The 22,042-nt window shown below is 40.7% G+C and overlaps 1 protein-coding gene across 8 annotated transcripts in view; it reads right to left on the bottom strand.

The window, feature by feature from the left end:
• Nucleotides 1-325: 325 nt before the first annotated feature.
• LOC140327341 (uncharacterized) overlaps nucleotides 326-22,042 on the bottom strand; it is a 46,999-nt gene continuing 25,282 nt past the window's right edge. For 6 of the 8 annotated variants that reach the window (XM_072406708.1, XM_072406713.1, XM_072406714.1 and 3 more), the window contains 8 exons: nucleotides 7,358-7,651; nucleotides 5,084-5,353; nucleotides 4,838-4,981; nucleotides 4,187-4,291; nucleotides 3,237-3,332; nucleotides 2,097-2,192; nucleotides 1,370-1,468; nucleotides 326-1,037 (listed from right to left, as the gene is read on the bottom strand). In XM_072406708.1, coding sequence (XP_072262809.1) covers nucleotides 1,024-1,037; nucleotides 1,370-1,468; nucleotides 2,097-2,192; nucleotides 3,237-3,332; nucleotides 4,187-4,291; nucleotides 4,838-4,981; nucleotides 5,084-5,353; nucleotides 7,358-7,651 — 1,118 coding nt within the window. In that variant the 3' untranslated portion in view covers nucleotides 326-1,023. The other 2 variants (XM_072406709.1, XM_072406712.1) reach the window with 2 other exon arrangements.

Below are 22,042 nucleotides of genomic sequence, written 5' to 3'. Positions count from 1 at the left end.
GGAGTGTAGTGTTTTATGTAAGAAGGGGGTTAGGGGAGGGGGAAGGCAAGCGGAGGTGGGGCAGGGGAAAAGTAAGTGGTTGGAGGATGGTAAAATATCAAATGGGGGGGAGAGGGTACTAACCAGGCCCAGCACTGCTTAGCCTCCAACATTAGACAAGATCTGGCACCCCCATCACCAATAACATTTTTTCTTAGAGGTCCCTTTCAGTTCTATAATAAAAGTGCCGAAGCTCTGCATGAGTGAGAAGTTTACATCTACTGTAAGGGATTCCAATATAATTCAATTATAATCAAGTATTTGTACATGAAAAACAGATACATCATCAATTTGACATAATTTTATTTGTTAGTAATATATGACAATATATGTGATTATAGGTTATCAGATATTTATAATTATAATTATCACCGTCATTCATAAAACATTATCTAAGAATATTGAATTTTATACATAACTATACATCTTATGGTGACTATAGTGGGGACATGATGGGGGCATTATACTATGACTATAGTGAGGACATTACACTGAGACTATGATGGCTTCCCCAGCAGGGTTGTACTTTGCCCCAGCCTTTGCCACTGCCCTTTTATGTTTTGCATTGTGTCTGCCATAGCCATGGTATCCGTTACCAGTTTTGGGCTCATCCATAAAGCTCAGACCGTGGCACGTACATCCTTATACATACAGTATTTCATCTTCCTGTTTTTGCACTTCTTTATCACGTTCATCTTCCTCTGATGTCTTGGAGTGGATATGGCACCCACTGAAGGTTTGGAATTCTTTAGATTAATGATTAGACCTAAACTAGAAAATGTAAATCTTCATTATCCATTTGCTACCCTATCCTTGTCTAGGGCCACAGCCCCGATTTTTACAGTCAAGCATTGTCCATATTTGTCCTCGATATCATCAAAATCCTCGTGGTTCGGAGCTTCTCTCCTGAGATGTTTGCTTTGGACTTTTCCAACTATTTGTACTTGGCCTTCTTCAGACTTAGGGATCATGAGGTCAAACACGTCAGGGACCTGTATCTATTAGAAAAGATTGTTTTGTAGATTGTTTTCCACTTCTTTTTTCAATCTCATTTATTAATCATTTTGAGGAATGGGATGCATACAATACAGATTCCCAATAGAAAATGGGGGCTAACAAATTAAATATAAGGGTGTCTAGTGATCCCTTTACAAAAATACTTTCACTCTTACTTGAATGGAGAATCTGACATCATCTTTTTACAGCAAAGTTCACCTTTTTATACCTCTTTGCCTAAATATTTTGAATATTGAAATAATTTAAAATGATGTTTCTTTCATCTATTCAGTTTAAAAATAATAAATGATCTCACCAAGAAATATTGACTTACATATATAGGAGAAGTAAATCAGCCCAAGGTAGACAGCTGGCACACAACCAATAAGTAGATAAAATTGCCACCCGTATGTCATTCCGCAGGGAAGGTTATCTGAAAGCATAAAGAGAGAATCACAGGACACCAAAAGAGCGAATCTGTTATATTGTCAGCATTGTAAATAGTGTACAGGACAAAAACCTGAGAGCACTCACAATGCCCGAGACGGGACCATGACAGAGTTTGAGGTTCAGAAATAGAAGTGAAATAATGGTTTGGGGTAAAGTTTATGATCAGCGTTAGGGGTTGGGCGAGGCTTAGATTTAGGGTTATGGGTTTGGGGATAGATATAGAAGCTGATCGTAGTTTAGGGGTTAGAGTTATGAGTTACGTTTTGGGTTTGATTCGGAGGTTGATTAGAGTTATGGGTTAGGGTGTGGATTGGATTGGATTTAATGATTGAACTTATTTTAAGGATTGGAGTTATAAATTAGGTTTTGGGTTAGATTCAGAGGTTGTCCTTAGGTTAAGGGTTAGGGCCATTTTAGAAATGCAGTTGCCCGCAGTGTTCTATCACAGATTGCCACGCTTGGTTATTTTATATACTGCATATTAGTTTTCAGTAGGATACTAGAAGACATTGTTGGTCAGCCACTGAGTGCATACAACCAACCACAACAGGAAGAAAGTTTTATTCTATGACATGTAGATAAATAAAGAGCTATGATACCATAATACTCACACCTCGTACTGAAGATCACTATGACAGCAACACAGAATGCGGGAACTCCGACAATACTTGAGATGCCTATGGCACAGATACAAAGGGATTCCACACCTGAGAATAGAATGACATAACATACAGTTAGAACATTATCCAGTGGCTGAAGCGGAGGTTCCCTTTAGAGCCGGTGGCAAAAATGGGGCTTTCCGAAGATGCATGGATGACAAATCCTAGACCCGCCATAGCTGCAGGGTGACACTGCAAGTAAATATGTGCCATGATCGGCAAGTATGCTGTGCATACTTTCCCAAAGCTCACAACCCACCAATAAGTTTAGCTTTAGGCTAAGTTCTATATATTTTTCATTTACTTATTATGTTTATTACAACAATGTTTTTGTTTGTAAATATCTATTATACATACTTTTTAGTCATTATTTCATATAAATACTTAATATTTAAAAACAGGCAGCAGGTTTTGCTCTTATAGACACAGAGATAGCTAGATGGATATATAGATAAAAAGAAGAGTAATTTGCTGCTGCAAAAACTAAAGCATTTTCTGTCCTTGAAAAGTGGACATACTGCCACCTGCAGGAGGTGCAGGTACAATACAAAAGAAAGGTTCCAGTTACCTCCAAAGGTTTTACCTCAATATCTGCCCAGTTGTATGATAAGTCACTTTAGTTCCATTTTTCCCTTATTGGTGCCAACAACTTGCTGCTCTGCTGTGTCCTTGCCTGCCCCTAACGACCAACTGCAACAAAGAAGTGCTGAAACCTCCACTGAACACTGGTGCAATGGGATTTCTTGCTTGCTGAAAAATTCATTTCATCTAATAGTGCAGTGGAGGACGCAGCTCCCTTTTTATTGATCGGCGCTCTTATACGTTGGCTAGAACGATTTATCATAGCTACTACTGAGCTGTACAGCAGATGTAAGGTACAACCACTGGTATGTAGACAAGGAGTCCTCATGAAAGCATGAAAAATGTCTTCAAAACTCATGCAAAACCCCATATAAGTTTTTGACACACTTTGACTTTAACTTTCATTGTAAGTGAATGGATTGAAAACCAGAACATTTTTATGTAATGATTGTACTATTCTGTGATTGGTTATCAAATTACCTAAAAAATGTGAAAAAAGTCTAGACTTACATCTTCTTTGATGTTCTACCGAGACGTATAACCAGATTAACCTAAACAGAAAGACAATTGCTGGAAAAACACAACACCACACTGGGATAAAACCTCCTGAAACACACAAGAGACAAAGAAAGATTGATATCCAAGAAAAAACAAAACATATAATACATATATAATATATAACATATACATAAATCTATAAAACATATACATATATAATATACATATACATATAATACATATATAATATTAATATACATATAATACATATACATATATACTATACATATAAAACATATACATATATAATATACATATTATACATATACATATAAAACATATACATATAATACATATACATATATAATATAAATATACATATATAATATACATATATAATATATAACATATACATATCATATAATTCTGACTCCTCCCCGTTATGTCGCTGCCAGAATCCATTGTGCCCTGGGCTTTGGCAGTGCTCGACTTGTTGCTCCTCCCACAAACAGGTAGGTACCGTTCTTGCGGCTGGGTTGATGCCCCTGCTCAGTTCTGTAAAGACCCCTCCCTGGTATCTCCCCCACACTCATGAAACTGTGCTGGGAGGCACAACAAACCTTCCTGTGATGTCCTCGAGGATCTGGACTACCTGGTCAACCTAAGTGAGTGGTTTCCCTTATTTTTGTTAGCAAGAACACTCCTATATGGTTTGGTAGTTGAAGGGAGTAGTATTTTGTCGGAGTGACAACACTGCTCCTCTACAAATACAGTACAAGTATGACTTAAACATTATCACCCTAGGACAAAAAGGGACAAAACATGAGGGATGAAATGCAGCCACCACATCCAAAGATCAGTTAAACAGGCACATTCACCACACTGCAGGAAAAATGGGAATATGGAAGATTTGTTGGGACTGTAATCGTTGCAAGACACTGATTTGGAAACATTCCTCTTACCAAACGAGATCACCATTTCAAGAATATCGGTAATGGACCCAAAAATACTGTTGGCCAAGGTGAAAGCTTTGCTGCGTAGGCTGGGAGCTCTGAAATCAGGGTCAACTAAAAAAAAAAAAAGTTTTAAAAAGTTTTTAACTTTATAACATCCACCATTGGGGAAATATACTCCTTACATTCGCAAGGATGGAGCCCTGGGCAAATATAAAATGACATTCTGTCTATTTTGACCCAGGAGAAGATGACCAGACAATTGTCAAGTTAACTGCTCACTTCCCCCTTTATTAAAACCATCCCTGTAAACCTTAATGTCCCTATCACAGTCACACACTATTGCACCCCCTTTGCAGGTTTACGGCCTACAGGGGTTGGTGCCCTATTGGCAGATAAAAAATAAAAAGCACACCCCAATGCAGGCAAATGTTTGCAGTGCACACCATGAAGATTGTAAAGGGAACCACAATGCACTTAAGTAACACATTTATAAAACCTACAAGTGCAAATGGGCCTTTATTGGGCCCCCAATTAGGACACAATGGTAATGCCATTTTCCCCTCTCACATTTTGCAAAAATAGAAACTTTTTGTTGAAACTTTCTATTTTTCACCAACATCTTTGGGAAAATAAAACTTTTAGTTTTTGCTGGCTTACCTTCACTGTTATGGCCATCTCTCAGCCTTCGCCTTTCCCTGCATTTCAGGAAACCCTTCTTTAATAGGCTGTACGACATTGTGATGCCCCATTGAAGCAACAAGCCGAACACGATGAGCGCCATCACTGTCTGGTCTGTTCTTACTGCAAAAAGATGGAACAAACACACAGACTCAGTAAGGGTTTTACAAACCAAGGGGAACCCTTGACTGTGATACTATTGTTGACAAGAATAATAAAATGTACCTGGAATGAGCAGATCAATAGCTGGGGATGTCTTGTTGCTGATCTGATTGGACACAATACAAGCAAATCTACCAGATGTTCCTGGATCTGAGCTATTCAGAATCAGAGAGCTGAGGTTATCTTTGCTGATATAACTGTGTATGATCCTAAAGTTCCTCAGGAATGTGAAGTTGAACGGACCATCTCCATCGGCTCGACACGTGAAGTTGATCAGACATTGGCTCTCGTTTTTCACTTCGTCTTTCAACAAGGCTGGTTTCATCACTGGGACTGGAGAAAATGAAAACAAAAATATTTTCAAAAGCAATACCTAGCCAATAACAATTGTGACCATCCCTGGAATATCCATTTATTGGGAGTTGTATATAGAAAGAATCCACCATTTCATTTCAAGTGCCTCCACAATGTTTATATAACACTGGTAGTAAGAAACCAGGAGAAGACAGAACACATAGATGACCAAATCTTTCACTAAATCTGGCCTACTCACCGTCATTATATTTTCTAGCATTTATTTTTATGCTGGGCTTAGGAGTAATGGCTTTCCAGGTTGGGGGTTGGACTACACTGTCGGATCTGACACCAACTGAGGTTTTAGCAGAGGGTTATCATTGATGGCCCTGACACTTTTTGGTGGTTATGTTCATGCAAGAGGGTAGATGGGAACAGCTTACCTGTAGCTAATGGGTCTCACTAGGACAGCTTCTGTCATTGTGAAGCTCATAGCAGCAAATACTGGGAAAAGAGTTGTATCTACCGTATTTTTCGCCGTATAAGACTCTCCAGAATATAAGATGCACCCAATTTTGAAGGAGGAAAATCTAGAAAAAAAAAGATTCTGAAAGATTATTCCCCTTCTGATCACTCATGTGCCATTCATACCGGTATTCCCCTTCTGATCACTCATGTGACATTCAAATTCCCTTTCTGATCACTCTGTGCTTTTTTTCCACTGTACGGCAGTTAGGACAGGGAACAGCAGGGGGCGCTGTGCCGGCTTCTTTCGCTCTGCACTGAAGCCAGGAGGAGACGCAGCATGCAGCCAGCGAGGAGAAGAGACACACGCAGGATCGGGTATCGGGTGAGTATCTTATTTTAATTATTTTATAACACATTTGTCGTATAGGACGCACCAAATTTCCCCCCCCCCAGTTTGGGGGAAGAAAAAGTGCGTCTTATATGGCCAAAAATACGGTACTTCGTAGGCCCCTTTTTAAAACGGTCTTCCATTATCCAGTAGGCTTCTGATCTGCTGGACTCATGTTGTGGGGACAATGCCTTCTCATTATGAGGCCCACTGGCAAGGGCCATCGCTGGGGGCTGGCAGGGTTCTAGTTTTTTTCCCTTCCTTCTGGCAAACCATATTCCAGAGGACTTTTTATGAATTGCTGTGGGGGGGGGGGGGGAGGCATACATTTGCTGCCCCCATCTGCTATGTAAAAAGGTTCCAAATCTATTATAGGGTCTGGTTTGAAACATTAAGGGAGACCCCACACTGTTTATTATTATTCTCTTTAAAGATGAGCCACTTTACTTGTAGTTGATAGGCTGTAGGTCTAATTTACCTCAAACAGTCCTCCAGTGTCTTCCAGCTTGCTTAGCAGACATGCTTCTTGAGCTACTCCTGAGGCTGTGCCACACTAAGCCTCAATCTCCTAGCAAGAGGGATCAATTCCCTTTTATTAAATTCAGACCGGTGCTCTGGAGCTACTTCCAATTCGTGGCCTACCAAAAGGAAGGAGGGTTCGGCCCACCCAATCCTTAAACACCCTGGACCTAGATTCCCAATAACAAAACACACATCTGCCATTTTATAACTATTTACAACCTCCAGGTCTATTATCCCTTTTTACCCCAGATGGAATGTAGGAAACTTGGCAAAATGGCAACCTTGGAAACCTTAAAACCCACCCACCCACTTGTGAATTCACTACAATATATCAACATATCCTGATCTTGAAGGGTAAACTGTAGTTCAACCCAATCCTATGTCTTAAGAACTGGTCCTGCATTCTAAATTGTAAAAGGACTTCCTAACCATAAAAAGGGAGGAAGAAAACTGAGGAAAAGCTTCTTAGCAAGAAAGAAAAGAAAAAGAATATAGAATAAGGTACAAATGTATATATAGCCTTCTATGTACAGTATATAACCTTCTAGACTACCTTGGAACCATACTGGTACAAAAGACATTTTTTACAAGTTAAGCTTTTGGTTTTCGATTTGTCCCCTACCCTTTCTTGTGTGCCATTATAGCCCCTCATATAACATACTCACCAATTACTTGAAGATAAATTCTTGTTTTTAAAGTAAAGTTCATATGGTACTCGTAGGTCCCGTTGTCCTCCTTTTTCAACTTAGTCAGTTGGAAAGTCCCATTATGTTGATTGAAGATACTACGCCTGATATATGGATCCAGTACAGTGCACTCAGGGAAACACGTCACTACAATGGTCCCATCGCCTCTTTTTAGGTCCACAAATGTGTCATCATTAAATATCACTCTGGGGAAGGATACAGATGAGCCAATCTCAGCATATAGATGTTGAGTCTCCATATCACCATACCATGCTGAAAAACACAACAGACATTAGTGAATTAATATTTTATTCAATAATTCCTCAATTTCTGGTCTGGAAGAGGGATGGAGTGCCTTGCCTATCCATTCCTTCCAAAATATTCCGGGCTTGGATGCCAAATAGAGAGCCGCAAATCTGCATCATGGCATTTACTTACAGCCTTATCCTGGCCCTTGGGTAAAATTGAGCTAAATGTTTCCAAATACCAATGCTAATTTATATATATGTATATGCAAATCTCCAAGGTAGAAACAGAGCCAGGAGCAATCTCTGTGCATATAAAGTAAATATTAACCAAATCACTGTTATGGTAATATAATTTAATAACTTATTTTCAGTCATTTGTTTTATTAAAATAATTGCAGGAGATCAGCAACACTGTGATGCACCACAAAATAACAAAATGCACACCTACCAATTGGGGTTCGTATCGACTTTATTAACCCAGCAGAATACAGGACCAGACTGCTCTCATTACTGATACATGAATTGCATTTTATTTACAAAAAACATTCTTTTCTATAAAAAGTTCCACAAAGGAAGAGGTTTGGCTGCACTGAAGTTCTCTTTTTTTTTCTTTGAGGTCTTTAGATTACTGCCCAGAGAACGTTTCCTGACAACTGTGTTGCTTACTGAAAATAGAGGACACATTGTAACCCACAGGGTAAAGAACAAAGAGGCAGGAAATGTCTGAGAGAGAACATTCACCTGAGTACAGAACGGACACAGAAAACCTCAATTCTGCTCTACAGAGGAGCGTCATACCCAACCTATGTATTAGCAGAAGATTCACCTACAAGGAATTCTACAACCTCAAGCTCCTATACAATCTTCAGCCTCTGTATCTTATAGGATAATGGGATAAATTTGTTCTAATGCTATTCTGGTTTCTTTTGACATCTGGGATCTTTTTGGACCTCAATAATCTCAAGAAAAAAAACGGCCACGTGAGATCTTATATTCGGTTTCTTGTTGAAGGTAAGTGGCAAGCCTTACCATGTGCAGGAACAGCTGGACATGAACCATCCATGACTTCATTTCTGGAGCTAAGATGTATCTATAGCAGTTTCCCACCCTTACACCAAGAAGGTTCGGCACTGGCTATCCATCACCTTCTGTTTAAGTTGGTCTCCATTTTTTTTATGGAATTCTGGTTTGTTTTGGCAGTGGGGTCCTTTACAGGCCCTCTGGAACTGATACCCAATAAACACAAACACTGGCATAGTTGGTGGCGCTAAGTAGATAACAGAAGAACAGTCACGAGGACATAATGGCACCCAGGAGATCCTCACAAAAAAAGGATTTTAGAGAACTAGACACAAACCGGAGATTGGCCCCCTTTTTCTGTGGACAAATTCTGACCTTATGAGCTCTTAACAAGATTGGTAACAACGCCCCTTTTTCTAGCCAGGCCAATATAATACCATCCAGGTAACAACCCTGATGAAGACCTATGAAATAATCGGTTAGAATTACCACAAAGATGACTATTTTTTATGAAGGCCACAGACAACCCAACAAAATGCACGTGCAAAGTCACAGGACAGCATTTAGGCAGGCCAAGTAAATCCCACAGAACTCTCTCCAGTATATGGTGGATTTTAATCAGGGCATGTTTCAGTTGGTCTTTTGTCCACAGAGGTGCCTCAGTAATGGGTTGTTTATGGCCAGGCTAAGTTACAACTGGCCTTTAACCCGCAGAAATGCCCCAATGATGGGTATAATTTAGTCAGCCACTTTCCAGTTCTCCTTTGCTTACTGAGGTGACCCCATCATTGGCTGGTCTTTGGTCAGGACCCATTCCAGCTGACCTCTAGTTTAAAGTGATGAGAAGGTTTTTACCTTCCGGCTGGCCTGTAGCCCACAGACGTGCTCCATGCAACTCCCTGCACTACAACCCTTCTGATTTCCTTAGAACTTTCTCTATTTTATCTATTGAGCACTCCTACATACTACAGTTCCCTCACACACCATACATCCCACTATACTATCTACAACCTTCTGTATTAGTGGAGTTGAGTTCACAGCATACCCCATGACCTCTCACAGGGTCTCCACTATACTATGATCAAGTTCCTGATTCAGAATAAAAACTGAAAAGACTACAACTTTCCACCCCGTCTCAGAGACTCAAAAGAGAAACAGAAAGCCGATTAGTTTCACAACAATATAAAAAATTTATCATTCAAGTTATGCAAATTATAACCATGTGACACCCAACTAATTTACATAAAACTAACATAACACATAAAAATAAAAGTCAAAGGTAAATATTGCTGGACCTTCTGCCCCACCTATGCCTCCTCCTCCTTACCCCCCCCCACCCACCTTTTGCTCGACCAAAAATGAACCCTATGCTGTCTGCCCAGTCATGTCCTCCTTTCCCTATGCTCCTTTCCCCGCACGTTACAGGACTAACTTACTTAACTAACATAATGCATAAAAATAAAAATCTGAAGAATATCACCAAGGGTCATAGTCATCCATTGTCACCATTTGATAATATGTTTTAAGATAAATTATATTTATTCTGGATGGAAACATGAAGAGGAATGCCAGCAATTTCAGGAGCAACACAGTACAAACCTGCCTCCCATCCCGGACATAGACCATCATACATCATATGTACTAAGAAGCATGGCCACTGTTCTGTTATTATTATGTATTTATATAGTGTCAACATATCAAACAGAGCTTCAAAATACTACACAACAGTATAAGAAACACAACAGCCAACAGGAAACCCAAAAAACTTCCTCACCCCCCACCCCAAGCAAAGGAACTTTAAACAGTCATAAACATTTTTCTTTTAGCCGATAACTTCCTATAAGGCTGGCGTTGTCTTCTAATACTCCCATAGAGTTCACTGACCAACCATTAGGTCATTGTTCCATCCACTAGAGGTCATCATTTACCAATAGAGATCATATTCTCCACTATAGTGGTCATTGTACCCCCTATAGAAGATCCTTGTACCCCCATAGAGATCTTTGTCCACTCCATAGAGGTCATTGTCCCACATAGGGATCATATTTTCCACCATAGTGGTCAACCTTCCTAGCAGAGAGTTCATTGTACCCCCATAGAGGTCATTGTTCCCAACAGAGATCATATTCCCCACCATAGTTGCCATTTTCCCATCAAAGAGATGATTGCTCACAGCAGAATACAGCCCAGGTATGCCCTCCATCCCCCCATGCCCAGTCATGCCCTCCATTCCCCCCATGCCCAGGCATGCCCTCCATCCCCCCATGCTCAGGTGTGCCCTCTATCCCCCCATGCCCAGGTATGCCCTCCATCCCTGCATGCCCAGGTGTGCCCTCCATCCCCCCATGCCCCCGCATGCCCTCCATCCCCCCATGCACAGGTATGCCCTCCATTCCCCCCATGCCCAGGTATGCCCTCCATCCCCCCATTCCCCGGAATGCCCTCCATTCCCCCAGGCCAAGGCATGCCCTCCATCCCCCCATGCCCAGGTATGCCCTCCATTCCCCCAATGTCCAGGTATGCTCTCCATTCACCCCATGCCCAGGTATGCCCTCTATTCCCCCCATGCCCAGGCAGCTCTTACCTGTGGCTGAACAGAGGGTGGTCAGGACGATCAGGAGGACCAGAGAGGTCTTCATGGTGCAAGATATGTGTATAGACATGCAATGCAGCTGCTCAGTAACGGTATTCATTGCAAATGGGTAAGGGATGCTGATTGGACAGGGGGGGGGGTACTTAGGGTAATGAGGGAGGAGTCCTGAGGATCTTGCCAGTATTTCTATTGTTGTGATTGCTTTTTCATGAATGTAATATCTGATGTTTTTGTACAGCCAATCACATGTGTGCAGGTGTTTGTGTAGATTTGTCAGAAAATGACGTATTTGTTGTAGAAAAGAAACAAAACAAAGTTCTGTACAGCTGAGGGAGGTGTTACACATTCATACACAGAACACACAATGCAAACACACATCAAATATGGTAAAAAAGACATACAGAACACACACACACCATTATAAACACACAAAAAACACAAGAACAATCATACGTACAACCATGTACTAGAAACACACATAACCACACAACACTTATATACATGCACAACAAACAACCCCAGACATATAAATCTTTATTCACATGCACACAAACTTGGAAACTATGGAAAGTCCCCAGCTGCCACACCTAACAGATAACAATTCCCCGTCATGTGACGCGTGCCTGTAGGTGACGATGGGGTTAATGGGCTAACCAGTACAACTGTAAAATCGGAAGTTGGCTGATCTCACACTGCAAGCTCATTGGCTGCTGATATTCCAGTTACAGCTGGTTATTTTGTAAGTTCAACATGAGGTTGTCTAACGCCATCACCTCCAGGGCCAATCCAAAAAACTGTGGCTATAGGGTGGCAGGGTGACAAGTGTGATTGCAAACCTAGAACGCACACCTAGTAAGGCTTACTGTGAACAAAAAGTAATATTAATATAAAATATTGTTTGGGTGAATTAAGAACAGATTTGTCTTCTTCTATATCATAAAAGCTTGTGTATTTATTAAAAACTCTTCATGGAAAGTTACAGCAGCAGTTCAATAAGAATACATGTAAGAATATGTGAATAATAAGAATAAGTGTAAATATGTGTGTGTGTGTTGATGCCTGATGGATGTGACGTCTCACAATATAGTTACAATTAGGGATGAGCAAGCAAATTTTTCAAATTCGGTCCCACGGTAAATTGGGCCGTTCTCGGTTACCAAACATGTAGGCAAGAACGGTCTTTGCAAATTCGGCCAGCAAGACTGAATTCTTGGGACCTGCAAGACCAATCAGGGGAGCGGAGCTGTCAGTTCTGTACTATGTGTCTCTATCCAGGAACACAGTGTGAGTCCCGCTGGCTGCTTATTAATGAAATCCTCTGAGTTTTCCCACGACCACGTTCGTTCATAAACGCAAGCCGCATGACTGAGAGGAGGAGTATCGTGGCTGAATTTATGAATGGAGCCTTGGGAATCCTCGTCTCAGTGAGATATCACCGGGCACTACAGGTTAGAATGAGCGCTTGCCCGGGGATTGCTTACTGACAGGAGGATTCCCACGACTGTGTTTCAGAATGCAGCCGTGATAATCCTCCTATTGTAATTTCCTGATTGCAGAGGTATTCTGGCTCATCCCTAGTTACAATGCAATATATACCATTCCATACATTCACATATGGTCACACATACAGAAATATATAATACAACTCATGAATATTCCAGCCTCCTGGGGAATCCCAAACTCTAAAATAGAATCAACTCTGTTAAGTAAGATAGATAAATAACATATATTCTGCCCTTCATGTTCAGTTATATACATTAGCATGATAGCATATAAAATGATGGTTTCTAACACTTACGAGTGGCCATTATGGGGATCACATAACAATTCTACTGATCAGTAGGCTCAGACACAAAGATTGGATGCCTCATATGTTACAGTAGCAAGAAAGAGACAGGTGCTCTTTATGGCACCATCAAAGGTCTATTAGAGCACTAAGGCTGCCTGTCCATTTAGGCACAAGGTCCACCTAGGGGTGTTCAGCTTGGGGTGACACATGGTATGTAAAGGAATAGAAGCAGTCAGTAACCCTAAAGGAGATGTAATCATGGATGACACCATGTTTCCTCACCAAACAACAAGTGATAGTTTTGTGGTTTACTCCATTCATTCCTCACACATGTGTTTAGGATTTTTGGTATGATAGGCTCGTGGTTAAAGAACCAGGCACAGATGGGAGCCTAACCCATGATCTGCCATTACAAGACCACCTGACCGCCATGCTCACCACAGGGATCAATCACTGAAACATATAAACCTGGAAGATTCCCACCAGGCAGTGTTTAAAGGGAACCCTGTTTCCTAAACAGAACCCTTTTTTGGCATCAGTCTTCCATGTTTGTAATATTTTGGTACTAAAAGCGATAAGAGCAGGCAGCATGGTGGCTCAGTGGTTAGCATTCTGGCTGGGTCCCAGGTTCGAATCTCACTAAAGACATGTTTGTGTGGGTTTCCTTCCACGTTAAAAAAAAAGCAGTTAGGTTAATTGGCTTTCCCCCCAAATTGACCTTAGACTGTGGTTAAGATATATGACTATGGAAGGACAGTAGATTGTGAGCCTCTTGAGGGACAGCTAGTCACATGACTATGGGTTTATACAATGCTCATTGAGCCTGTACTTTGGGTACTGTGATTGACAACTAAAAGAGCCGGAACCTTAGGCTACTCTGATTGATAGCTAAACAAATAGGGCTTCCTCTTATTCCGGAAAATAGGGGGTTGTTGACAGAAATAACTATGAGTTAGGTTTATGTGGTTTTAAAGGTGGAGACATAGGTGGGGACTGAATTTATAATCTTTGGTTGGCGTAACCAACACCCTACTACATCACCATTCATAACATGACTATAAATGGGTATTACTGCTATCTGCTGTTCATTCTGTGTATGTGTTGGCTACATTTTGCGTCAAGCTGATTAAATAAACAAGAATGTTACTGAATTTGGTAATCCTAAATAAATAGAAAAATACATTTTGCATGTGTTAGGGACTGCCTTTTTCTGCTAACTGAGTTGTACCTTTGTAAAATGCAAATAAAGTTGTTGAAGTGTTTCCTGCCCCTGATAGTGGCCATAGAAACCCCACCAGGATATAAGGAAATGCAGGAAGTACAGGGGCAGAGATGAGAACATGTGCTCAGCCAGGGTAGGAGCCGGCATCCCTTCCAGAACACACCGACTGCTGTTAGGCAACCGATGGCCCATAGGTAGCAGAGGTCCGGTTGCATTGGCAGATTAGTGTGATTGCTGGGGTCTAAGTGGTATTGCAGATAGATTGTTCCTGAACTCCAGAGACTTTGGCCCTGATTCATCAAGAAGGTCACTCGGCCATCGGTGGGTCGCTCGCGCATCGGTTTTCGCGATCTGAAATCGGAAGCTGTTGCGCAATTCAGTAACTGGATGAGCTCGCGGCCGGAGCCGCGCATCACCGGCAGCTTTACACTGGCGAGCTGGCATGAAAAGTCACTGTTCCCCTAAAAAGTCACTCTTTCTAATGGCACACATATCACCCTTAGCCCTAAAAAAAAATGTTTGTGCTGTTGAAATGTTTAAAACATTTATGTACGCTAAGAAAAAAGCATATTTTTAAATCACTTATTTCTTTTCTGTTAGGCAAGAGTTAATCGAGTTCAACTCCTCTACATAGGCGCCTATGTAAAAGCTTCCGATGCCTGTTCGGATGAGCCGCTCGCGGGTAAATCCCGCGACTATCTTGCGAATGACTGCACGTGAAGCCATCGGACTAGATTTTCTCACAAAAGTCACAAGCACACACACGTTCTTTTCTTTGCTTCCTATGTATATGTGTGTGTGTGTGTATATATATATATATTTATTTATTTATTTATAATTATTGTAGGATATAAAAAAAAAAAATAAATATATATAGCAATATACACAAATATATATATATATATAGAAAATACTTTTAATATTAAATCCTCCGCAACTCAACTTTATTTTATTTTTTTAACTATTACAAGATCTGTTTACTGGTGTACCTATGCATCGTGCAGTCTTTTCTCGTTGGAAAGGATCGTGAAAGATCCTTTCCAACGAGAAAAATTGCAGGTGTGTACGCAGCTTAACTCTTGTTTTCTATATGACCTTATCTTATTATTAAGTGTGTGAATGCTCTCAGCACTTACCCTGAGGAAGCAAAATGGCGAAACGCATTGGGGTGTGAGACATTCATTTTGCCATCATTTTGAATTTTTAGAGATCTAAATGTATAGTTACTTAGTCTTCTATTCCATGGAACTTTAAATGGGAAAGACCACTCCTACCTATTGTATGCACTTGTTACTGCTTTCTTTACAAACCACTTTAATAATATATCTAAATTCACTGCCCAAAAAAACCCAGTTTTCTCTGTTCTTTGTTTAAGTATTAAATTTGCTTGTTTTTGGGTGGCAGCCCTTGACACTTTTAGGAGAAGGGATAAGTACTCTTATTCTTTTCCGGTTTCATATATTTATAAACATAGTTGGGGAATTGAATGTGCCCCTTCAATTGTAATTGTCAGAATCTGCCCATATGGGGGCCATGCCTTACACCATGAGTGTCACTGGAAGCGGATTACTGGAAATGTATTAATTAATAAATAACTAACACTGGGCAGGAAAATAACAATATGTGCCTAATATAACTAAACAATAAGATTTCTAGATATAGATACTGCAATAAGTTATGTGTACTTAGCTTTCCATATTTAAAAAAATTAAGTGATGGGGAAAAAAAGTGGAGATGAATAACAAACCTACAATTTCTTAATGTCCTGGAAAGGGGCAATATGTCTCTTTAGACTGGACAATTTAATTTTACTTATTTTCCTTGTAAAACATCAGGATGTGCAGCCACTGTGCTTGCAGGATTATCCCGATCTCATGGCCTTTGACAACTTGTCCTAATTGGAGGCGACATAGATATTCGTGTGGGGTATCATGATCCTATCCTGTTGGTCCCCCCATGGACTGTTTATATATTTATACAGGGTGATCATATCCCCCCTTATTCGTCTCTTCTCAAGGGAGAATAGATTCAGTTCAGCTAATCTCTCCTCATAGCTGAGCTCCTCCATTCCTTTTATTAGTTTAGTGGCACCTGGGGGAGTTCGAATAAGCACTTTTCTGCCTTTGCATACAGTCCGTTAGTTGTGCCTTGTGAGTGGGCAAGTCAGGGGAAAAAATGAGGATGTCATCGAGGTAAACCACAACACAGATATATAAAAGATCACAAAACACCTCATTCACAAAGTGCTGGAAAACAGTTGGGGCATTGCAGAGACCGAAGATACATCACAAGATACTCGTAGTAACCATCTCTGGTGTTAAATGCTGTTTTCCACTTATCTCCTTTCCTTGATACGAATTAGACTATATGCACCTCAGAGGTCTAGTTTAGTCACGGTTGATATGATTGGCCGACGATCTTTCACTATCGTGTGTACGGTCGTTCAGTGATTGTGCATGTTTCTGCGGTACACGTTCTCCTTTACATGACCCTCCCTGCATCGTTCAAACGATTGTATCTAGCGTGTGGACGCTGTTGGATTATATATGAACGATCATATTGTTACAGCATGTACAGAATTGTGCACAATATGATTGTTCAAGTATAATCGTGCATATTCGATTACCGGTCGTAATCGTTCATTTTCTAACAATAATTATTGGAAGTGTGTACCTACCTTTAGCCTGAAATTGATTTGACAGGTGCACTTTAATATTCATGTGAAGCACAGGGGTATGTAATAGTGTTATGTATCTTTTTATAATGTATATTTTTATGTATCCTTTTATAATGTATCTTTTTACATCTGTTTGGAGGCTGTAGAAGCTCTACACAGTGCTGAAAAAAACCTGAATTTTTCCTCCCATTGACTTTAATGGTGTTCAAATTCGATGTTCGACCACCCGAATTATTTTGCTATATTCGAGCGAATACCTGCCGAATCGGATACTGAGCTATTCTACCAACACTAGTCAGGACCCATTCCAGCTGGCCTCTAGCTCAAAGTGATAAGAAGGCTTTTATTCAGAATACATTCCGGCTGGCCTCTAGCCCACAGACGTGCTCCATGCAAATCCCTGCACTACAACCCTTCTGATTTCCTTAGAACTGTCTCTATTTTATCTATCGAGCACTCCTACATACTACAGTTCCCTCGCACACCATACATCCCTCCATACTATCCACAACCTTCTGTATTAGTAGAGTTGAGTTCATAGCATATCCCATGACTTCTCACAGGGACTCCACCATACTATGATCAAGTTCCTGATTCAGAATAAAAACTGAAATTACTACAACTTCCCACCCCGTCTCAGAGACCCAAAAGAGAAACAGAAAGCGGATTAGTTTCACAACAATATAAAAATTATTATTATATTATAAAGTTATTATTCAGGTTCTGCAAATTGTAACCATGTGACACCCAACTAATTTACATAAAACTAACATAAAACTAACACATAAAAATAAAAGTAATAATGCTGGACCTTCTGCCCCACCTATGCCTCCTCCTCCTTACCCCTCCCCCCTTTTGCTCGACCAAAAATGAACCCTATGCTGTCTGCCCAGTCATGTCTGCCTTTCCCAATGCTCCTTTCCTCACACGTTACAGGACTAACTTACTTAACTAACATAATGCATAAAAATAAAAATCAGAAGAATATCAGGGTCATAGTCATCCAATGTCACCATTTCATAATATTTTTTACATTAAAATATATTTATTCTGGATGGAAACATGACATGCAGAGGAATGCCAGCAATTTCAGGAGCAGCACAGTACAAACCTGCCCCCCATCCCGGACATAGACCATCATACATCACATGTACTAAGAAGCATGGCCACTGTTCTGGTAATATTATGTATTTATATAGCGTCAACATATCAAACAGAGCTTCATAATACTACACAACAATATAATAAACACAACAGGCAACAGGAAACCCCAAAAAATTCCTCACCCCCCTCCACCCCAAGCAAAGGAACTTTAAACAGTCATAAACATTTTTCTTTTAGCCGATAACTTCCTATAAGGCTGGCGTTGTCCTTTAATACTCCCATAGAGTTCACTGATCAACCATGAGGTCATTGTTCCACCCATTAGAGGTCATCATTTACCAATAGAGATCATATTCTCCACTATAGTGGTCATTGTACCCCCTATAGGAGATCCGTGTGTAGGTGTCAATGTTTGTCTACATTTGTCAGAAAATTACGTATTTGTTGTAGCAAAGTAACAAAACAAAGTTCTGTACAGCTGAGGGAGGTGTTACACATTCATACACAGAACACACAATGCAAACACACATCAAATATGGTAAAAAAAACATACAGAACACACACGCATCATTATAAACACATAAACAATAATACATACAACCACGTTCAAGAAACACACATAACCAGACAACACCTATATACATGCACAACAAACAACCCCAGACATATACACCGTTATTCACACGTACACAAACTTTGGAAAGTCCCCAGCCGCCACACCTAACAGATTTCCCGTCATGTGACGCGTGCCTGTAGGTGAGGATGTGGTTGATGGGCTAACCAGTACAACTGTAAAATTGGAAGTTGGCTGATCTCACACTGCAAGCTCATTGGCTGCTTATATTCCAGTTACAGCTGGTTATTTTGTAAGTTCAACATGAGGTTGTCTAACGCCATCACCTCCAGGGCCAATCCAAAAAACTGGCTATAGGGCGGCAGGGTGACAAGTGTGATTGCAAACGCATACCTAGTAAGGCTTACTGTAAACAAAAAGTAATATTAATATAAAATATTGTTTGGGCGCATTAAGAACAGATTTGTCTTCCTCTGTATCATAAAAAGCTTGTGTATTTATTAAAAACTCTTCATGGAAAGTTACAGCAGCGGTTCAATAAGAATACATGAGTGTAAATATGTGTGTGTGTGTGTGTGTGTGTGTGTGTGTTGATGCCTGATGGATGTGACGTCTCACAATATAGTTACAAGTAGGGATGAGCGAGCAAATTTTTCAAATTCGGTCCCACTGTAAATTGAGCCGTTCTCGGTTACCAAACATGTAGGCAAGAACGGTCTTTGTAAATTCGGCCAGCAAGACTGAATTCTTGGGACCTGCAGGACCAATCAAGGGAGCGGAGCTGTTGGTTCTGTACTATGTGTCTCTATCCAGGAACACAGTGTGAGTCTCGCTGGCTGCTTATTAATGAAATCCTCTGAGTTTTCCCATGGCCACGTTCGTTCATAAACGCAAGCCGCATGACTCGGGACTCTGAGAGGAGGAGTATCGTGGCTGCATTTATGAATGGAGCCTTGGGAATCCTCCTCTCAGTGAGATATCACCGGGCACTACAGGTTAGAATGAGCGCTTGCCCGGGGATTGCTTACTCACAGGAGGATTCCCATGACTGTGTTTATGAATGCAGCCGTGATAATCCTCCTATTGTAATTTCCGATTGCAGAGGTATTCTGCCTCATCCCTAGTTACAATGCAATATATACCATTCCATACATTCACATATGGTCACAGAAATAAATAACAAAGACCACATGATAACACAACTCATGAATATTTTTTCCAGCCTCCTGGGGAATCCCAAACTCTAAAATAGAATCAACTCTGTTAAGTAAGATAGATAAAAGACATATATTCTGCCCTTCATGTTCAGTTACATACATTAGCATGATAGCATATAAAATGATGGTTTCTAACACTTACGAGTGGCCATTATGGGGATCACATAACAATTCTGCTGATCAGTAGGCTCAGACACAAAGATTGGATGCCTCATATGTTACAGTAGCAAGAAAGAGACAGGTGCTCTTTATGGCACCATCAAAGGTCTATTAGAGCACTAAGGCTGCCTGTCCATTTAGGCACAAGGTCCACCTAGGGGTGTTCAGCTTGGGGTGACACATGGTATGTAAAGGAATAGAAGCAGTCAGTAACCCTAAAGGAGATGTAATCATGGATGACACCATGTTTCCTCACCAAACAACAAGTGATAGTTTTGTGGTTTACTCCATTCATTCCTCACACATGTGTTTAGGATTTTTGGTATGATAGGCTGGTGGTTAAAGAACCAGGCACAGATGGGAGCCTAACCCATGATCTGCTGTTACAAGACCACCTGACCGCCATGCTCACCACAGGAATCAATCACTGAAACATATAAACCTGGAAGATTCCCACCAGGTAGTGTTTAAAGGGAACCCTGTTTCCTAAACAGAACCCTTTTTTGGCATCAGTCTTCCATGTTTGTAATATTTTGGTACTAAAAGCGATAAGAGCAGGCAGCATGGTGGCTCAGTGGTTAGCATTCTGTCTGGGTCCCAGGTTCGAATCTCACTAAAGACATGTTTGTGTGGGTTTCCTTCCACGTTAAAAAAAAATGCAGTTAGGTTAATTGTCTTTCCCCCCAAATTGACCTTAGACTGTGGTTAAGATATATGACTATGGAAGGACAGTAGATTGTGAGCCTCTTGAGGGACAGCTAGTCACATGACTATGGGTTTTGTACAATGCTCATTGAGCCTGTACTTTGGGTACTGTGATTGACAACTAAAAGAGCCGGAACCTTAGGCTACTCTGATTGATAGCTAAACAAATAGGGCTTCCTCTTATTCCGGAAAATGGGGGTTGTTGACAGAAATAACTATGAGTTAGGTTTATGTGGTTTTAAAGGTGGAGACATAGGTGGGGACATAGGTGGGGATTGAATTTATAATCTTTGGTTGGCGTAACCAACACCCTACTACATCACCATTCATAACATGACTATAAATGGGTATTACTGCTATCTGCTGTTCATTCTGTTTATGTGTTGTCTACATTTTGCGTCAAGCTGATTAAATAAACAAGAATGTTACTGAATTTGGTAATCCTAAATAAATAGAAAAATAAATTTTGCATGTGTTAGGGACTGCCTTTTTCTGCTAACTGAGTTGTACCTTTGTAAAATGCAAATAAAGTTGTTGAAGTGTTTCCTGCCCCTGATAGTGGCCATAGAAACCCCACCAGGATATAAGGAAATGCAGGAAGTACAGGGGCAGAGATGAGAACATGTGCTCAGCCAGGGTAGGATCCGGCATCCCTTCCAGAACACACCGACTGCTGTTAGGCATCCGATGGCCCATAGGTAGCAGAGGTCCGGTTGCATTGGCAGATTAGTGTGATTGCTGGGGTCTAAGTGGTATTGCAGATAGATTGTTCCTGAACTCCAGAGACTTTGGCCCTGATTCATCAAGAAGGTCACTCGGCCATCAGTGGGTCACTCGCGCATTGGTTTTCGCGATCTGAAATCGGAAGCTGTCGCGCAATTCAGTAACTGGATGAGCTCGCGGCCAGAGCCGCGCATCACCGGCAGCTTTACACTGGCGAGCTGGCATGAAAAGTCACTGTTCACCTAAAAAGTCATTCTTTCTAATGGCACACATATCACCCTTAGCCCTAAAAAAATGTTTGCGCTGTTGAAATGTTTAAAACATTTATGTGCTCTAAGAAAAAAGCATATTTTTAAATCACTATTTCTTTCCTGTTAGGCAAGAGTTAACTGAGTTCAGCTCCTCTACATAGGCGCCTATATAAAAGCTTCCGATGCCTGTTCGGATGAGCCGCTCGCGGGTAAATCCCGCGACTATCTTGCGAATGACTGCACGTGAAGCCATCGGACTAGATTTCCTCACAAAAGTCACAAGCACACACACGTTCTTTTCTTTGCTTCCTATGTATATGTGTGTGTGTGTGTATATATATATATATATATATATATATATATATATATATTTATTTATTTA

The sequence above is a fragment of the Pyxicephalus adspersus genome, chromosome 3 (assembly GCF_032062135.1).
Source record: "Pyxicephalus adspersus chromosome 3, UCB_Pads_2.0, whole genome shotgun sequence".
Classification (NCBI taxonomy): Eukaryota; Metazoa; Chordata; class Amphibia; order Anura; family Pyxicephalidae; genus Pyxicephalus; species Pyxicephalus adspersus.
Note: the sequence above shows the minus strand (reverse complement) of the source record. Positions and strands in the feature narration are given on the sequence as shown.